This window comes from Anarrhichthys ocellatus, unplaced genomic scaffold (assembly GCF_004355925.1).
Source record: "Anarrhichthys ocellatus isolate YVR2014 unplaced genomic scaffold, GSC_Weel_1.0 scaffold7, whole genome shotgun sequence".
In the NCBI taxonomy this organism is placed as follows: domain Eukaryota; kingdom Metazoa; phylum Chordata; class Actinopteri; order Perciformes; family Anarhichadidae; genus Anarrhichthys; species Anarrhichthys ocellatus.
This window is the reverse complement of record NW_022280037.1, coordinates 5,348,827-5,366,772: the sequence shown is the minus strand read 5'-3', so window position 1 is coordinate 5,366,772 and position 17,946 is coordinate 5,348,827. Positions and strand designations below refer to the sequence as shown.

Genomic DNA, 17,946 nt, shown 5'->3' with positions numbered 1-17,946 from the left:
GCTCTGGAATAAAATGTCCTCTCCCTTGACGCGAGAAAAAAAAAAAAGCAGCAAATAAGCATTAAAACATCAGCCTTTGGGGTATTGGGAAGCGCGTGGTATTAGAAATCACACAGTGATAATGCAGCTCTCTGGATTTTCACTGTTTAATCATTTGTAATCTCTAGAGTGAGAATGAAATGAAAACACGACACGTTTCAGTATCCCGCGACTCTCTCTCTCGTCCTCACTCTAATCACAGTCCCAGTCACTGAATGAGGCAGTTGGGGTGATGTGGGAAGGAGAGAGGGGGGGGTATATTACTGCTGCATCTGTGTGAGGCAGACATGGCGGTGAGACCCTCCCTAAGATGACTCACAGGCGGCATGGGCTGACACCAGCACCTCATTCACAGCCAATAATGAGCCATGCTAATGAGCAGGACAGCCACCCTGCATGCTCATCATTACGACGTCTTGTGATTCATGTCCGGCACGAAACCATCATAGAAAGAGATACGGCTGGTTGGATCGGGCTAGGGTGAGGTGTAGGCGAGGGGCAAACCCTCAAAAAAAAGGTTGAACAGTATAATTTATGAATATTCAATCAATTGTTTTAATAAATGTCCTTTTGGCAGATCAGAATCTGAAGAATAGTGTTTTTTAGCTCTCTTCTATCATGGCAGGAACTGGAATATCAGATTTATGTGGACAATTTCCCAGAATTCCACACAGATATGCAGTCAATGAGTGCTTGCAGAGTATTCATACACATGATAACATGCTATCAGTTCATTTTGAAATAACCTCCTCTACCCAAGTCTGCACTGATCAGAAGATCAAATACCACTCCAATGAATCCATCAAGAACAAAAAGCAGACTGACAGTAAAACATGCATGTGCATGCGCCAGCCTCCTGAGACTGCTGCTCCGACATATATATCTGATAAGGCTTAATCAGCACAGGGTGGTCATGATAAAGCATTTCAGCCCTATCTCTGTCTGAGAGAGAGAGAGAGAGAGAGAGAGAGAGAGAGAGAGAGAGAGAGAGAGACAGGGGGTTGCCTCTCTGCTCTGGGGGTGGGAAGGCAAGAGCTCCTCTATCTCTCAGCGTTTCTCTTCCTCAAACTGCCTCAAGTCTCCTTAGCCTCGACTTCTTTCCCCCCTGTGTGCCTCTTTTTCCCTCTTTCCTTCTCCCTGCCTTTCTAGCGGCTTCTCTCTGTATCAGTAGAGACACTTCTTAAGCCCCAGCTGGGGAAAAATACGGTGGCTTGGTGGGGGGAGGGTTTCAAAAGGGTAAGTGATTGCCCTCTAGGGGACGAAGCAGAGAAAAAAAAAAAAAAGCAGGAAGCCTTATCGCCCCAGCCTCCAATAGCACTGCTGGCTACCACCCAGAGCCGCGGGGGAGGAGGGCGGAGGAGGTGCAGGAGACGCCGGCTAGATGCTACGCTGCCTCTTGACACAGCAAACTCAGCAGGGAGCCTTCTATCCATGCCTGACTGTATGGGCTCAACTATAGGCTGCACAGCCAAACGTTATTGCTTTGCTTGCATGCTTTATACAGTGCAACATGAGCATTAAAACAAATGGATACAAAAAAATGATGGGTTATATTTATTTAATATATTGAACTGTTATTACAATTATATAAATAATTTGTGTGTATGCATGCAAGTGTTTCCTTGGAGCATGCATTGTTATCAGTGAGGGTCTATGGGCTGCTGCAGATGTGTTGTGGGTGCTCACACACAACAAACAACATCCTAAAGCAGACTGCACTACTGACCTATTTCCTTAAATCAAATGCAGACAGGAAGGAGACCTCGCCAAAAACCAAAACAAAAACACGGAGCCACTCAGAGAGCTATCTCAGAAATGCATTGGGATATACTAAAGTTTATGATAGCAACCACTATACCAGCTGCTAAAATGCATCCTTCTACAGCAGACAGGCAATCAGACAGGCGCACCGACGCATCCACGCGACTGCAACAGTGTCCAAGCGCCACCTTCAGTATCCAACCTGAGGGAGGGGGAAAAAAAGCAAATAATCACATAGCCTACATCTTTTCCTCCAAACACATCTGCAAAGAGTGTCTGCCAGTCTGGAGAATACCCCCTCTTCTTACGTGTTTTCTTCCTTCGTGTTTAAAATAAGGGAATAGACCTTATTGTCTTATGTGCGCTTTGGTGCGTGATGTGCGTCTCAGGAGCGCATGGTGCTAACTGTGTGTTTAATATGCCTGTCTCGCCCGGCGTGTTGTCCCAGACACTGTGTACCACAAATCCCCACCTCCCCTCCAACGAGAGCTCGGGAGGGAGGAATAAAAGGGTTAAGGGGAGTCTTGGATGGAGTCTGCTGGGCGGAGCGCAAGAGACCTGATTGGATGGCGGCCCGTGACGCAGGGGACGTGAAAAAGCTGATAACTAGTTAAGAAGGCAGTTTGTAAGTCTGGAAAAAGAGTGCAGAGCTTGAGACTATACAACGCGCAGTGGACGTGGACGAACCGGCGCAAACACAGAGCTCAGCCTTCTTGGCAGAGTGCAGAAGGGCTGACAGACAACGGCAGCGTCCGGACACAAAGTGACTTTAAAACGGAGGGCGATGGTGCAGCACACAGACAACAGCGAGACGGACGGGAGCATGTCCAGGGAGGCTACCGACTCGGAGGAGAGTGAATTTATGGCATGCAGCCCCGTGCCGATAAACCCGGACTGGTGCAAGACGGCCACCGGTCACATCAAGAGACCAATGAACGCGTTCATGGTCTGGTCCAAAATCGAGAGGAGAAAGATCATGGAGCAGTCGCCGGACATGCACAACGCGGAGATTTCCAAGCGCCTGGGGAAGAGGTGGAAGATGCTCAAGGACAGCGAAAAGATCCCGTTCATCAGAGAAGCCGAGAGGCTGCGGCTAAAACACATGGCCGACTACCCCGACTACAAGTACAGACCCAAGAAAAAACCAAAGCTCGACAGTTCGAAATCTTCGGCGCCGTCTCCGGAGAAGTGCGGTAAAATCGCAAAGACTCCCAGCAAGAAGTGCTCAAAGATAAAGACTAAGAGCGGCTCCAAGTCATCCCACGGCTACGGGGAGGACTGCGTGTTTCCCAGCTTAAAAGTTACAAAGACTGTGAAAATTGAGCTCACCGACGAGGACGACGACGACGAGTACGAGGAGGACTACCGGATGGGGATTAAGGCGAGGGACGAGGAGCGTCTGAGGCCGTACAATGTAGCCAAAGTTCCCGCGAGCCCAACTTTGAGCTCCTCGGCCGAGTCCGAGGGGACGAGCATGTACGAAGAAGTGCGGAACAACAACAGACTGTTTTACAATATCAAAAACATTACCAAGCAGAGCACATTGCACGCTGCTTCCGTCTCACCAGCATCCTCCAGGTCGGTCTCCACATCCTCCTCCTCCTCCTCCTCCTCCAGCAGCTCCTCTTCCGGCGAGGACGCGGACGATTTGCTGTTTGACTTTAGTTTAAATTTCGCCCCCAGCGCCCCAGGCTCGGAGCTGGGCAACCCCAATTCAGGAAACCTCTCCCTGTCTCTTGTGGATAAGGACCTGGACTCTTTCAGCGAGGGCAGCCTGGGCTCTCACTTTGAATTCCCAGACTATTGCACGCCAGAACTCAGTGAGATGATTGCCGGGGACTGGTTGGAGGCGAACTTTTCCGACCTGGTCTTCACATACTGAATTGAAGAAAGAAAAAAAAAAAGTTCCTCTAGTAATAACAGAGAGGGAAGAAAGTAAATTATATATGTGTCCTGGTCAAGTTGTCCCTAGCCCTGCCTCCTGTGGGTTTTCTGAAGGGTCCTAGAGGGAAGGTGGAGGACCAGGGAGGCGAGGTGAGGTTTGAGGAATGAGATGCTTATGAAGCTGGTAGCAAAAAAAAAAAAAAAAAAAAAAAAAAGAGCAAAGTCTGCAGACGTTTTTTTTCTGGCAGCATGACAGGGTTTTATGGATTTTTTCCCCCGTAGGTCTGCATTTACTGTTCAGCTTAAACGGACCACAAAAGGGAAAAATACGTGAACTTCTATGCATCTTATCCTCTTAAAAAAAACAAAATAACTGCAGGGAGCTAAAAAAAACGGACTGTGGACAGACTCAAAGCAAATCTGTGAACTGACAATTGTTCAGGATGTTACTTTACAACGGTTTATGTCATTTCTAAATGCCGCAAAAATGTTTGTTTGTTTTTTTGTAACTGATTCAGTTTACCTCCTGGTTTGGTAAATTACGCAGCCTAAACCTCTGCAGAATAGGCCTACAGGTGTGGAGGAAACATTTTGATACATAACAGACCTCATCTTTTTAAAAGAAAAGTAAGATATTTTCAGGCATATTTTTGTACAGTTAAAAGGGAATGTTCTTACTGTGCTTTCAGTGAGTTTCAGGCACTTCTTCCCTTTATCATTTGTTTTTAGCATGCAAGGGAGTCCTGGTTTTAAGGATTAAGTTAAATTAAAACTTGCATCAAAAATGCCTTGTGATTTCAAACTAGGTTTTGTACAGTTGTAGAGCAGATTTGTTGAGTATTTGTAGACGATACAATGGCATCATGGGGAACACATACCTCAGAGCTGGAACTAGTTTCAAGATTGTATATGTACTGTAATATAGTAAAGTTAGGAGTTTATGTATATCATACTCGTGATATGTGGATGGGTCCCAATCGCAGGTGTGAAACTGGATTTTGGTATTTTTTATGGCACATACTGTTTTTCCCCCCTCTCATTTTTTGTGCAATATATACTCTTAAGATACAGACCATCAACAATTGTAGCAAGCGATGGAAAAACAGACTTGTGCACTGTCAACATCATGTCATGTTATGATGCTGAAGCCTGTCCAGGCAGAAAAATAAACAAATCAGCTGGCACTGATACAAAACTATATAATATGGCCTCATGGTGTGATGCATACTATATAAACAGATTGATATCACAATTTGAATGTAATTTGACACATAATGGGCAAATCTGACACTAAACAGAATCTGACTGGGGAAAAGGAGTTCTGCAGAAGGGCATAGTCTGATACAGTGGTGGTCTGGCATTCGTTTAACAAGCAAGCAAAAAAGAACATTCCATAGTCCTGTTTCATGTAATGAAACTTTATTTTAAAACTGAAGACTGCCTTCTTTTTTTAAAAACATTAACCATAAACCTGTATTTTTTATTTCTTGCACTTAAAAAAAAGCAGATATTGTTTATTTTTATGTGGGTTCTACATATGAAGTCTGTTTGATAAAAAGGTTTTGGACTATGACCTAATTATATGCCAAGACATTTTGTTTGGAAGTTCTAGGCAGTAGTTACTTCACATTCCAAGTGTGAATCTGTCTTTGACTCATCTTTTAATAAATAAGTACCTACCACCATCGACTGTCCTTTCAGTTTGTGAATATATGTACACAAATGTGTTATTTGTTGCGTTTGCAAAGGATGTGATGACAGAGTGATGCCTATTTTGTATGTAGGCGGATCCTCTGAAATGGATGGGCTCAAACTAACATGTGATTTCACATTTAATAAAAAGGAAAAAAAGGAAACTTTTAAACTGCAGTGTTGAGGTGTTTTACTGTCCCTGTTTGTGTTGAACGTTTCTTTCACTACTCCGCCTCCCTTAAAACGGACACTGCGGCTTTAAGAAATTGAATTGCCCGCTTGCCTGCCCCGAGCGATGCGATTGGTCGGCCTGGTGGTCTCCTTGGAGACGGAGCTGGAAACAGGAGCCGCTCCAAACAGCGTGTGGGAGCTCTGTCTGTCTAACTTCCATTCAGAAAAGTAGCTCTCTGCCCGGAGAGCTGCGCGAACAGAGGGCTGCAAAAAATGTCTCAGTGTGAAATATTTTCGCTCAGGGATAAACAATGGCTCTTATTCCAGACCGATACGGTTCAATCTCTAAAAATGTTTAGAGTCTTGTTCAAAAACACAATTCACATGTGAAAGTAAACTCTAAAGTCCACTAATCTTTCAGGTCAGTAGTTAAATGTGTGTTGGGAACGGGGGCAGTAGGTCAGTGTGAATAGTAGTGTTGCTTAAAAATGATTATTCCAGTGGTTGGCGGTTGCAGTCCTTGAGCACCACAGCTCTTCTCTCTACTGCTCAGTGCCTCATTTCCACCTGGGATTTCAGTCAAATAAAAGTAAATATTGGGACACAAAACGAGGCGGGATGCGATACTGGATGACGAGGACTGAGAGCCCCTGAAGTAATGTAAAAAAAAAACAAAAAAACATAAACAGGAGGGTAAAATATACTGTGGGAAGCAGCTTGTGTACACTAATATAGTCGTGATGCTGCTTGATTGTGCACAGCCAGAACTGATTGTGTTATGACTCACACTACTGTATGATGTCATGTAGAATACATTTAGCATAACAAACCATTCATTTAAGGTGATAGCATCTTCACAGCATTGCTTCCCGTATGCCTCCAGAGGACCGCCGACGCAGCCTTTTGCCTCCTCTGAGGCCTGGTTAGGTAGACCCAGCTTTAACACATCATATATAAAGGACCAGAGGCATTGGTCACTGAGAGATTTGTGTTCATTACAGCAATAGACTAATGATGAATATTTGCCATGCATAGCTGCACAAGTACTAGTGCCCCCCCCACATTAAATCAGTTTGCAAATCTGTAATAAAACATTTATCTAGCTATTACTTTACCTGACCTATTGGTTAAAGTTGCTAATGGGTTCCAGGGCTATTCCCAACAGAATCTCAACATTGATTTTGTGTTCCTCTGAAATATCTGCTCAGGGCTAATGCCACCGTTACATGTTGAAATGAAATTAGTGACCCGTCGAAATTTCCTTCTGTTTCCTCCTTAAATAAATAAATGGAAATCTAGAACGCTCCCCGAGACGCTGAGTGAGATACCGTCCTCCCAGGAATTCAGCGTGGGGGATATCGTGGCGACAAAAGAAAGTAATTTCCAATCCCTTGAGCGTTTAAATCATTCATATAACCCAGGATGTCACAGTCAAACGCTGTACGTGACACCTATACAAAGAACCCTGCCACAGAACTGAAGGCTGGAGGTTGATCTCCCGGTTTGCAAGTTGCTTAAATTGGACTTCTAAAATATGTCAATGCTATCTCAGTTGCTCATAGATAAAATCCCTCTGTGACCGGTCTCTGTCTAAGTCTACTGATGTTAAATCCAGTAATAATAAGACCGGTTCTGTTTCTTTCTTTTTTTTCACCGCACTGACTCTCATCCAGCTAGCTCAGTTGCATTACATCATTGCTTAGCTTATGCCACTGCGCAGTAAGATTCCATGTTGTGTCATCGTTGATCCACGTGTGGTTCCTCTTCTCCCGGTGGGATGCTGTCTAATATTGCTATGGGAATACTGATTTGTGCTCTCCAATGCTGGAGGTTTCATAACAACAATAACAGCGCTGCTTGTCTAAATTTAAACCTGTTTACTGTCTGTTTTAATTGACGAGTGGGCAGGATTCATGGTCTCTGCTCCAGATCTTCTGTCTGAGATCAGGATGGTGTTGACACCCCTTCTGTCGGAGCAAGCCCCTCTCCTGCTCTGTTACACAAGCATGTCCTGCTGTTAGGCCAGCGCTCTGCAGGTCCTGCAAGCAGTGTGACAGAGTTTCAAAAAATGACACACGGCACTTGGTCCCCTGTGAGTCCTATGATCCGAACAGGTAAAAAGCTATTTGCACCATAAATATAATTTATTGTCTTATGAATCCAGATGGGGAAACTACATATTTAATCATCGGATGCCTAGATCTCACAATGACCTTAAAAGTATTTATCACTAATGTTGCGCAGTTCAGCATGCTGATAGTCAGGGAAACCTTGTTGTTGAAATTGCCTGCCTGAGCAACAGTCCAGTCCCTTTGTCCTCTACTCCAGTCTCGGCCTGGGGCGACTCCTCCTGCTGCTGTTGATGGCTATCCATTTGCTCGGAGGGAGGCAGAGAGGGAGCATCGGCCCTATCTTCTGCACTGATATTTACTATACCTTCACATTTGTGAGAAGGGCGGTTTTAGGGTGTTTTAGCACTCTGACAAATACACACAAGTGCACACAGACACTGGGAGAGAGAGCGAGAGAGAGAGAGAGAGAGAGAGAGAGAGAGAGAGGGAGAGAAAAGTGATGTTTATATGAACCAGAGTGAAACTCAGATTTAACTTGATGTGGCTTGGAAACAAAACAGGCGGTGTAACAGATAATAAGTGTGTAGCTGGAAGCAAGTAACCCGCACGGGTCTGCTGCTGCTAATTTTCCATTCCCAACTTCATTGCAGTTTTCCATTATTTAGCGAAGGCAATGAGACATTGAAAGAAAGGAAGTTTTGGGGGAGGCTGCTGTTCTGAAAGCAGACACAGCAGGTTGTCAAGAGCAGTTTAAGCTGGCGGTGCTATTGTCTCGTCGACACAGAAACAAAACAGTTCAATCACTCCTCCCGGAATATGTTCTGACACGTGGTAAGATCTCATTGAGAGAAGGTCACTTTTTTTTTTTTTTTTGGTGGGGAGCTGCTGGAGGTCGCGCATCAGTCATGTGAATTATCTGTTTAGAGGGCAGGAACTCGGCCGCACACCTGCTTCCCCTTTCAAACCCAACTCTACAGTATTATATTAATTGAATGGAGTTTCCTGGGTGACATTTTGCAGGTTTGGTGTTCAATTTGTGTTGTGTGCACCACTCAGTGTGTGAGAGAAAATAAATTGAGCCTTTTGGGTTTCAAAAATGCCAAAAATAATTGGCTCAGTGTAATTAGAGCCAACTTGTAATGACATCTAGCTCTGTTTAGAGAGCATTCCCGCAAGTCGGTCGGGCCTGATTGCGGTCAGTTTAGCATTAACATAACCTTGTTTGGAATTAATTGTGACTCTATGATATTTATCTTAGAGCTTTACAGCGGCTGCGGGAGCCCCTTGCACTTTCCAATGAGGAAAAAGGGAATAAACCCACCAGGTTTGTCCAACAGGCTCATAATATATGCAGCGTGTTTGTGGTAAGTCACATTTTAATCCACATTAGTGTATGAGAGTGTGTGTTTTTATCAAGTTACATTTATTTTGTTTATTTTTTATTGCTTTAGATAATTCACCTACCCGTATGTGTTTATATGCAGTTGTTGACCAGATAATGTTGTTGCCCTCTAATCAAATGAAGTGTATTAATGTGTATTTACAGAGCTCACTGCCCTCTTATTGCGTGTGTATATCTGCTGAGGAGAGTCTGTTTGGCGTTTTGCCTAGATGCATGGATTTATGACCACAGCGGTACCCCCATCCCCCGTTTTAGGAGTCAGCGATTGTGTGAGTGTGTGCATGAGGTTGTTTGTCTGCTCATTTCATTTTTGGTTTGTTTTGCGGCTATAGCGAGAGGCCGATGCAGAAACTTAGCAGGGACGGAGCACAGTTCTAACCATTGAGCATGCTGGTTCTGACCATGGCACACACACAACATGGTAATACAGTTTTACTAAAACTCAGTTAGGGAGAAGGACCCTACTCTTCTGTAAGTCTTCACTTTTATCTGAAACCAACAACAGACATTCATGACCCCCTACCTACCCTCCCCAGGATTAAGTCAGGCCGTAATCTAGATTCAAAACTGCAGCTCAAGGGGAGCCCATGCAATTTCCCCCTAAAGCTAGAGCAGAGCCAGCAGTTGGTCATTCATATGCATCTGAAATCTAATACTCTGCTGCTGTGCCCCTCAGTGGCCCCACCTTTCCTGACTCACCAGTGAACCTCGACTCCTCCAGTGCACTCTGACCATTTTACACTCTGTGTTTCCTCTCTCTCTCTCTGTGTCTCTCTCTCCTTTGCCCTCCCCCACTCTCCCTCTATTTGCATGTTACCCAGGTTACACTGTCAGGGTACCCCCCACACAGTCAGACTCGACGCAGGGTCTCATTTGATAGTCTTTGCTGCTTCAGTAAATAATTAGCACACTGAATCCTCTGGGGCCCTTTACAGGAAGCATGGCTTGCTTACCAGGGGGGCTAAGGTTCTAATGATTGCTATCCTGCAAGATTTTTGATAGCGGGCCCACTTGCCTCCTCCTCAACACAGTCTACGTGAAAAACATAACACAAACCCTTCTAGAATGAATTATGAATGTGAATGTGGATGGAGCTAAGCAGACTTGATTAACATTCTGAGAAGTTTTGAGCATTAGTCTGTAATAAAATGCTCTGTGTGCTATTGTAAGTTTGTGCTTGTGAGGAAACTGATGAGAGGGATATTCTTGAAAACAGATGTTTTCAGGTACTTTGTAGGACTAAATGTGATTATGTTCTGCAATCAGTCATGTTGAAATGTTGACATACATTGCTAGTCACAGAGACAATGAAGAATCTTGTAATAAATTGCACCAACAAACTGTTATGTATTATATGTTGAGCAATTGTGTAAAACATTCATTCCAAATCATAGCACAACCAGTTTAGAGCTCCAGTCTTCAGAATAATCTCGTACTTCTCGTAAAGCAATACATATTTTACCTAATCAGAAACATGAAACTATTCCCAGATAGATGTTTGACCCCACTAATTAGCAAAAGAGACACTCAGACAAAGTAATGCCCGCTCTGGATTGCATCTATAAAATGACAACTCCTGCCAAAAAGTCCATTAACTGCATGTAAATTTTAATGGCTCTGTCCAACTATATAGGGAGACAACTTCAGATGTTATTGTAAGAGATGGAGAGACTAAATGTGCCAGGAGCTGAGTGGGACTTAAAAAACGTCCCTCCCCCTATGCCATGCCCTCCAGTGCATGTTGAACCCCCAAAAAAGGTCAAAACGAACCACACTGTTGAATAATTCATATGTATGCAGATGAACAATTCATATGCATCATGCTGAATCTATATCCATTATGGAGAAATGGTATGTTCATGGAAAACACAGCACACCAAAACACTTTAAAACTACATCTTGAAGTGTATCTGCGCCTCCAGGTCTGATTCTAAGTCGACCCACTGCATAATAAAAAAAAGAAATGCAGAAAAAGTGGGCAAGGGGCTGAGAGATGAAACCGCGGCCACTTGTGTTCGTCAAAAGCATCGACGCAGCGTCAACAAACACGACAGCCAGTACTGATACAGCAGGCAACAGTTAGATCGGAAAATAGCGATATAATGGGGCACTAAATGAGATGGATTTGCTGTTTTATCAGACCACAAATGAGACAAGAATTACTCGCTGCAGTCCCAAAGTAGTAGGAGTTTGAGGACTACTTTGCCGGGAGGAGAGCGGGCGCCAGAGATGGAGTGCTGCAGCAATATTAACTTAGCCAGCACAAACTCTAATGCATCCGTCCCGCTGCCGCCTGCGTTAGACCCCGTTTTGAGCCATTTTCAACCATGAAATGCCGATATTAATGCCAGCATTGATGTTTCATCACAGTACAGTCATATAATTTAGTTTAAGCTTAAAAAGAAGGTTTGAATGTGCAATTACTCTCTGAAGAATGTCGGGGCACAAGCAAGTACATCTGTATTTCTGGGAGTTAAGCACACAGTTGGCAGTTCCCATCTCCTCCCAATGGGATCCGTAGGTGGATTCTATTGTCTGCCCAGCATCCCCCATCACAACACAGACTTTGAGGTCGAAACCAGAGGAACATGTGACCCGGTCAAGGGGACAAGCAAGAACAGTGTCGAGACACATTTTACACGCTACTGCCACATATGTGGCGCACACAGCCTCTGTGGGAGGTTGTGGGTTTCTGTATATTGTTTGTAGCCGGTGGGGACTGGAGCAATAGTGTCTGAGGAGATGTGACATGTAGCCCCACTCTTCACCACTGATACACACAAACACTGCTGACACACACACCACACACACACACACACACACACACACACACACACACACACACACACTCGCCTTCTCTCTCTGTGTCTCTCCTGGCTGGTCAGAGTTATTCATTTCGTTGAGCACCTCAGCCGCTAGCAGAGAAATGCTGTCACTGGGTCATTACAAATACCCACAGGCGGTTGAGAATGTCCTCACAAACACTGGAGACAAACGTGGGCCTGCATGCTGCTGCCTGACTGCTGCTGTTTGATGGTGTTCTGCATGACCTACATTTTCCTCCTTCAGATATTTCATATTGGACCTGACGATATCGCGGATCAGTAATCTGAGACCCTACAAAACAGAACTGAAATAACACATGTACCATATAGACGAGTTAATTTCACATATTCAAATCCTATTTCAAGTTTATTCTAAAACACCATATCTCTTCTTCTTTACATCTTGTATTTTGTTAGATTTTAATTTAGATAATTGTATTTAAGTGAAGGCCCAATTTTAGGGAAACAAATTAATTCCGACCACAAATAAATAAGTAAATATCTAAATAAACCACTCAAGAGCTATTCTGTGGAAGCATTGTTCAAGGCAGTGGCCAACAAGGTCCTGGTTACACTGGGTATCCCTCAGGGGTGAATGTGTGTACCGTATATCCCTTTCATACACACCTGTGTATGGCAGTTATTAGAAAACAGGTTCAGTCTACATTCAATCACTAACACAAGGCTCTTGGTGAAAATACTAGGTCATTGCTGTTCACACAAGACCCAAGCAGCTGTACTTCTGTACATGTTGTGTTCCTATGTGGCTCACCTCTGTGGCAGGATGGTCTTGCACTGTTTTGAGTGGTGAGATGAGGGACACAACTGGGATCAAAAGAGGAGTGCTCATTGATTTTCAAAACCACATATTATGCTGCAAATATCAAAGGGAACAGCCTGCATGGCTTCTGTGATATGCTCAGCATGATTTAAACATGCTAAGGCCATGTTTAAGCCTCAAGCTAACACATTTTAACTCCAAACCTGCACATGGGAGCCACTGAGGTAAAATATAAAAATAAAAAATGAAAATGGGCATAAAAGGAAAGAAGAGAGAGTAATACAAGGATTTGTGCCACTCTGATTTGATGAATTATTAAACTCCTCTTTACAGATTTCTTAATTAGAAAGGGTAATCCAGTAATTTACACGAGGACCAGCTGGCTGGTACAGTATATCACTGAAACATATAATCCCACTTCCATTATTACTGTGAGCGGCACGTTGCCCTCTCATAAAATCTCACTAATAATCCCATTAGGTCTTACTACAGAAACTATACTCTACTCATCTTTTAAGCGCCAGCCCCTACCGTGTAATTGCTGTGCATTTAAAGCAATTTGGTCAGTGGCGACAGAAACCTGCTTACTGCTGAAAAGTTAATGACACTGAAAGCCAATACTATGCCCCGACCACTTAGTCCTACCGTTTGACAGCATTTGTCATTACACAGTTCCTTACTCAAAAACTGGATTTTACATTTCCCACGTTTGCTCGTAACGCTACTAAGGCAAGCAAGCAAAAGAAAAAAAAAAAGAAAAATGTTCAGCCAACTTTGTCAGGTCTGGCAGTCGTAGATTATTACGCTGCAATAGCCAGACTTGTCCATGGAGGTAATGCCACTGAGGAGTTGACAGTGAGTGGCAACAAAGTTGTGTTCAAATTGTGTTGAAAGAGAGATACAAGGCATCAAAGTGATTGAATGGTCACAATATCAGATTTAGTTGTTTTTGTCCAATTTCAATCAGGCAGCCGGCTTGTTCCTGCCATGACAGAGTCCCTTAGCACATGGGAATTGCGGGACTGATATCTCATACACTAGATTTCTCACTTCAGTGCACCCTGGAATCCAACCTGCCCAACCCCACCACCCACACACACACACTTCCTCACGAGGCTCCTGCAACCCCACCCCCCCCACCTCATCCATCCAAACTAAACCACCTTTATGGCCATATTTCTGTGTGCTGCCTTGATTTTCTTTGGCATTCCTGTCCTTATTCATCCAGTGGGGCTGTGAGCTGGAATAATTAGGAGAACGCCATAAGGCCCCTGCCTCCTGACAAGTCATCAACAAACAATGATTTATGAGGCCATTTTGTATCAGGGGATGACCATTGATTTAAAGAAAACACTCACACTCACACACACACATGCATGGACACAGACACACACAACTTCTAGACACAGATGACCATATGCATAAATCAGATTCAATGTCTCTCCATTTTCAGGTGGCGTTGCTTTATGCTGACCTATCCTATTTATCATTCACTTTAATAAACACCAAAACTGACAAGCCCACAACTTGATATGGATTTGACAAGTGATCTGACTGGGAATATTGTGCGCTGTTTAAAATCCCTTGAATGCTCGAACGGACCATCTGCAAATCAATGCTGTCGCTCTCTTACTTCATAGATGCTGATTCCACATATTTTATAGCCGCTGTTGTGAGTATTGATTGTCACGGAGGCCTGGAAGAAACGTGACGACGACGCAATGTCTGTGTCTTACTGTTCGGAACGAGTCTAGTATATCACTTTGGCCTGTCTGTTGTTTTGGTATGCCGAGGTAAGTTTTCTTGACAGACAACATGCATACTGTGTTTTATTACCCCCGCCAGCTGCAGGGTCATTACACATTGCTCTTCCTGTGAAATCGTAGGATCATATTTCCATGTGTACTGGAAAGCGGCGGCTTCAGATACTGATTAATGAGTAATGAAATGGCTTTTAGTTATTACAGGATGAAAATATTAATATGAGAGATGCTGAGTGAGAAGAAGGGCGCCTTTATTATGTTACCGGTCTGTTCCATCATCTCATAGATCTGTCACAGTTTCACGACGTCAAAGAGATTAAGAAGCCATATTAGTCATCAAACGCTAAGTGATCCTGTTCCTGTTAGAATGGGCGCAGGCTGTCATCATCATATATGACTCCTTTTAGCACTCAATAAATCTAAGTCTACATTCATTTTGTGCTTATATGCTGCCCTTGGCAAAATGTCCCAAATAGTTTACTTTATTATTAATAACGGATACATTTAATGTATATGAATTTAATCATTTAGTGCTACCAAGCATACCAGCGGGAAATGATTATTGTTTTCTACAAGTATAAGACACATGTAAAGTGCCTTAGATACATAAGACAATGCGGGGATGAAGTCGGCATTATTGTCTTTCCTTACCACAGATTGATCGCTACTGCAGTCAGGTCGATATGTGTCTAAACATGACGTTAATAAGGAGACTGGACTGACTGTCTATACCGCAATACCACAGAGCATGATGATGCAGATGCATGCGTATATGTGTGTGAGGAAGTTCTTCAGCGAGAGAGAGTCTACAGGCCGAATGCCATCTCTCATCCTTCCTACTTCGGTGTGGGGTGATATGAATGGGCACCATTATGGTCATTGCAATTACCCTGCTGTTAGTGATTGTTGTTGGGCAGAGGCAGCAGATCAAAAGGAGTGGATCCATATTGATTAACTGCCATTGTAAGGGAATGACCAAGGCGAGCTCTCACACAGCGGCAGAACCTGCGCGCTCTGTATGCGGTGATTGACTCCTCGTTGGCTTTAACTTGCACTGTTGGCGGTGGAATAATTGAGCACGCCGCATGAATCCAGTATTAGAGATTCATGTATCTCACCCCACCTCTTCCTCTCAGCGCTCACTTCAGCTCGCGGATGATTGAAAGGCCTCTGGTGTCGCCCTGCGCTACGTGGATAAGCAGTTGTCATAGGAAACATCAATGCTTGAATGGATAGACAGTTTTATCCATTGATTAAACACTGAGTGAATGCACAAGTACTCACCCCTTGCAAAGACCAATGTCCATGCCAGTGACTACCCCTCCTCCATTTCTGTGATTTAGGGTACATTTGTGCAATGATCTCTAAGTGCGGTGTCATTCCCTTACCCCCGACATATTTTGCGAGATCATAATCGATACTTCATTTGAGCTCTGCTACATGTGGATGGAAAATCATGGTGGTGGGTAAAGCAATGTTTTATATTTTTGCATAAGGTCAAGCCCATGTTTCTCCTGCTGAGAGAATTGGTTCGGAAATAGCCCCATCAACATTGATGAAGCAGTGACGAATTGGAATTATGGTTTGACAGGTCAAAAATTGCCGCTTGAAATTCTAATCAATCACAATTTCCCTCATAGTACATTGTAAAGTCAATGGTATTGTTGCTCAGGAGTTAGGCTTTAAGTCTTAACATAGGTATACTGCATACTTTTTCATTTAATATATTTTATTTTAATTTGATTATACTCAGACACTAAAGATTATTCTGTATGTTTTCACGGGGACAAAATCCAGCGAAACTCAACTCATCAATCATGTGATTGTGTTGTTTATATTCATGCAACATTTAGAATTCTAATAATGCAAAGATGGAAGGAGAGCATCTGACTGACACTTGGGTCTCCCGCAGCGCCTGGTCAAATAGGACTCTTATTATGGTAGGGATGTCATTCAGATGGTCATTAGACAATCAAATGAGCATAATTTGCCTGGATCTCAATTATGAGGAAGCCAATTCTCTTGGTGCGCCAATGGCCTTTCAGAGAACTACTGAGCCTTACCAGGTGTGGTGCTCTTATGCTGATTGTTAATTTGTGCCCGGGAGATCTCACTGTGTAAATTGCCCTACATAACGCATGGGGAAATGCCATGTGGGAAAAGTATTGTGCATAAATATGGAGCTGAAAGGGTAAAACTATTTTTCCTGGATTTAATTCATGGCTTTCGTTGTCTAAGCTCCTAGTCAACATTATTTTTGTCAGTATCAGAATCTATATTTGACTAAAACAAGACATATTTGAAGTCATATTTTGTATGTTGTGTGTATTCTGTTTGTATGCGTCATTTTATTCCATCATATTTTTCATTGATTCTCTATATATATAGACTATATATATATATATATATATATACACACACCAGCTACTGTAAGGCAAAAGTAACTCAAATGCCCTCTGACAGTCTGAGGCATGTTATGTTTTCAAGGGCGTCCATTTGCTTCGTCCTAGTCCAGAACAGCAGTGGCCGTGGCCCTCGGCATTAACCCCTGCTGGCTTCTGGAGGTTAAAACCCATTTCTTGATTTACAACAACCAGTGGACACAGCAGCCATTAAAACGATGTAAATTTGGGCTGTTTGTAGAGAGAGAGGTGCATGAACCCAGTGACAGACCACCCACTCTCTCTCCTTCAAACAACACTCTCAATGACTGTAGCTCAGAAATTGGAGAGGGGGGAGGGGGAGGGGGGGGCTCCTTTTGGTAAGGTCACAGACCTTTTTATCACCTCCTTAAGACACCCTTTCGAGCCATCTCTGTTGCACAACTGGATGCTGCACATCTCTTCGGTGCACAGCTGTTATAGACACAAGCCTTAAACCAATGAATAATCGCTTTTGTTATATGACAACGTGAGAAAGAAACATTTTTCAAATTCTGCCAAACTATCCCTTTGTGTTGAACGTGACATTAAGCAGCGTCCTTTGCTTATGTTGAAATCATTTTAGTCACTAATCAACTCAGTGTTCACATTTACCCCCCAAACAGTGCACACACAAGGTTTGAGCATCCTTGACATCTGCCTTTTGGCTCAAATGTGATGGATGGATTAAATGTCACCTATGCCCTGGGTGTTTCCTTCAGTTTCTGTGTGGGCATTGTTGTGTATGCGCTTGTGTTGTTTGTTTCCGTCAGATGCTAGTGTTGTGTCTGTCAGTCTTGCCGGTGCCTCTGCCTATCCTGTCCCGACGTGCTCTGGTGCACCCTGCGGCATCTGGCACCCTCTCAAGTCCCCTCCTCCTCTGCTTGCTACACACATACAGACACACACACACACACATACACACACACACACACACACACACACACACACACACACCCACACATCCACAATTAGCCAAGATAAGCTGGGATTCTGTGACTTCCTGCAGATTCCTTTTTACGATAAGAGAGAACAATTTAAAAGCCCTGCACAGACAGAGGCATGGGTATAAAAGAGCCTTTCTGGAAGCCAAAGGAAAAGAACTACACGTACAAAGCCAGAGCTGCCAGGCTCCT

General features: G+C 43.7%; 1 protein-coding gene across 1 annotated transcript; it reads left to right on the top strand.

Moving 5' to 3' along the window:
* The first annotated feature begins 1,488 nt into the window (after nt 1–1,488).
* Nucleotides 1,489–5,371, top strand: sox11a (SRY-box transcription factor 11a). Its single transcript, XM_031848163.1, has one exon. The coding sequence runs from the start codon at nt 2,585–2,587 to the stop codon at nt 3,680–3,682; it is 1,098 nt and encodes a 365-aa protein (XP_031704023.1). The 5' UTR covers nt 1,489–2,584; the 3' UTR covers nt 3,683–5,371.
* The last annotated feature ends 12,575 nt before the right edge of the window (nt 5,372–17,946 follow it).

What these genes read in the sequence shown, in the direction of transcription:
- sox11a (XM_031848163.1), top strand. Translation starts at nt 2,585, where the DNA reads ATGGTGCAGCACACAGACAACAGCGAGACGGACGGGAGCATGTCCAGG.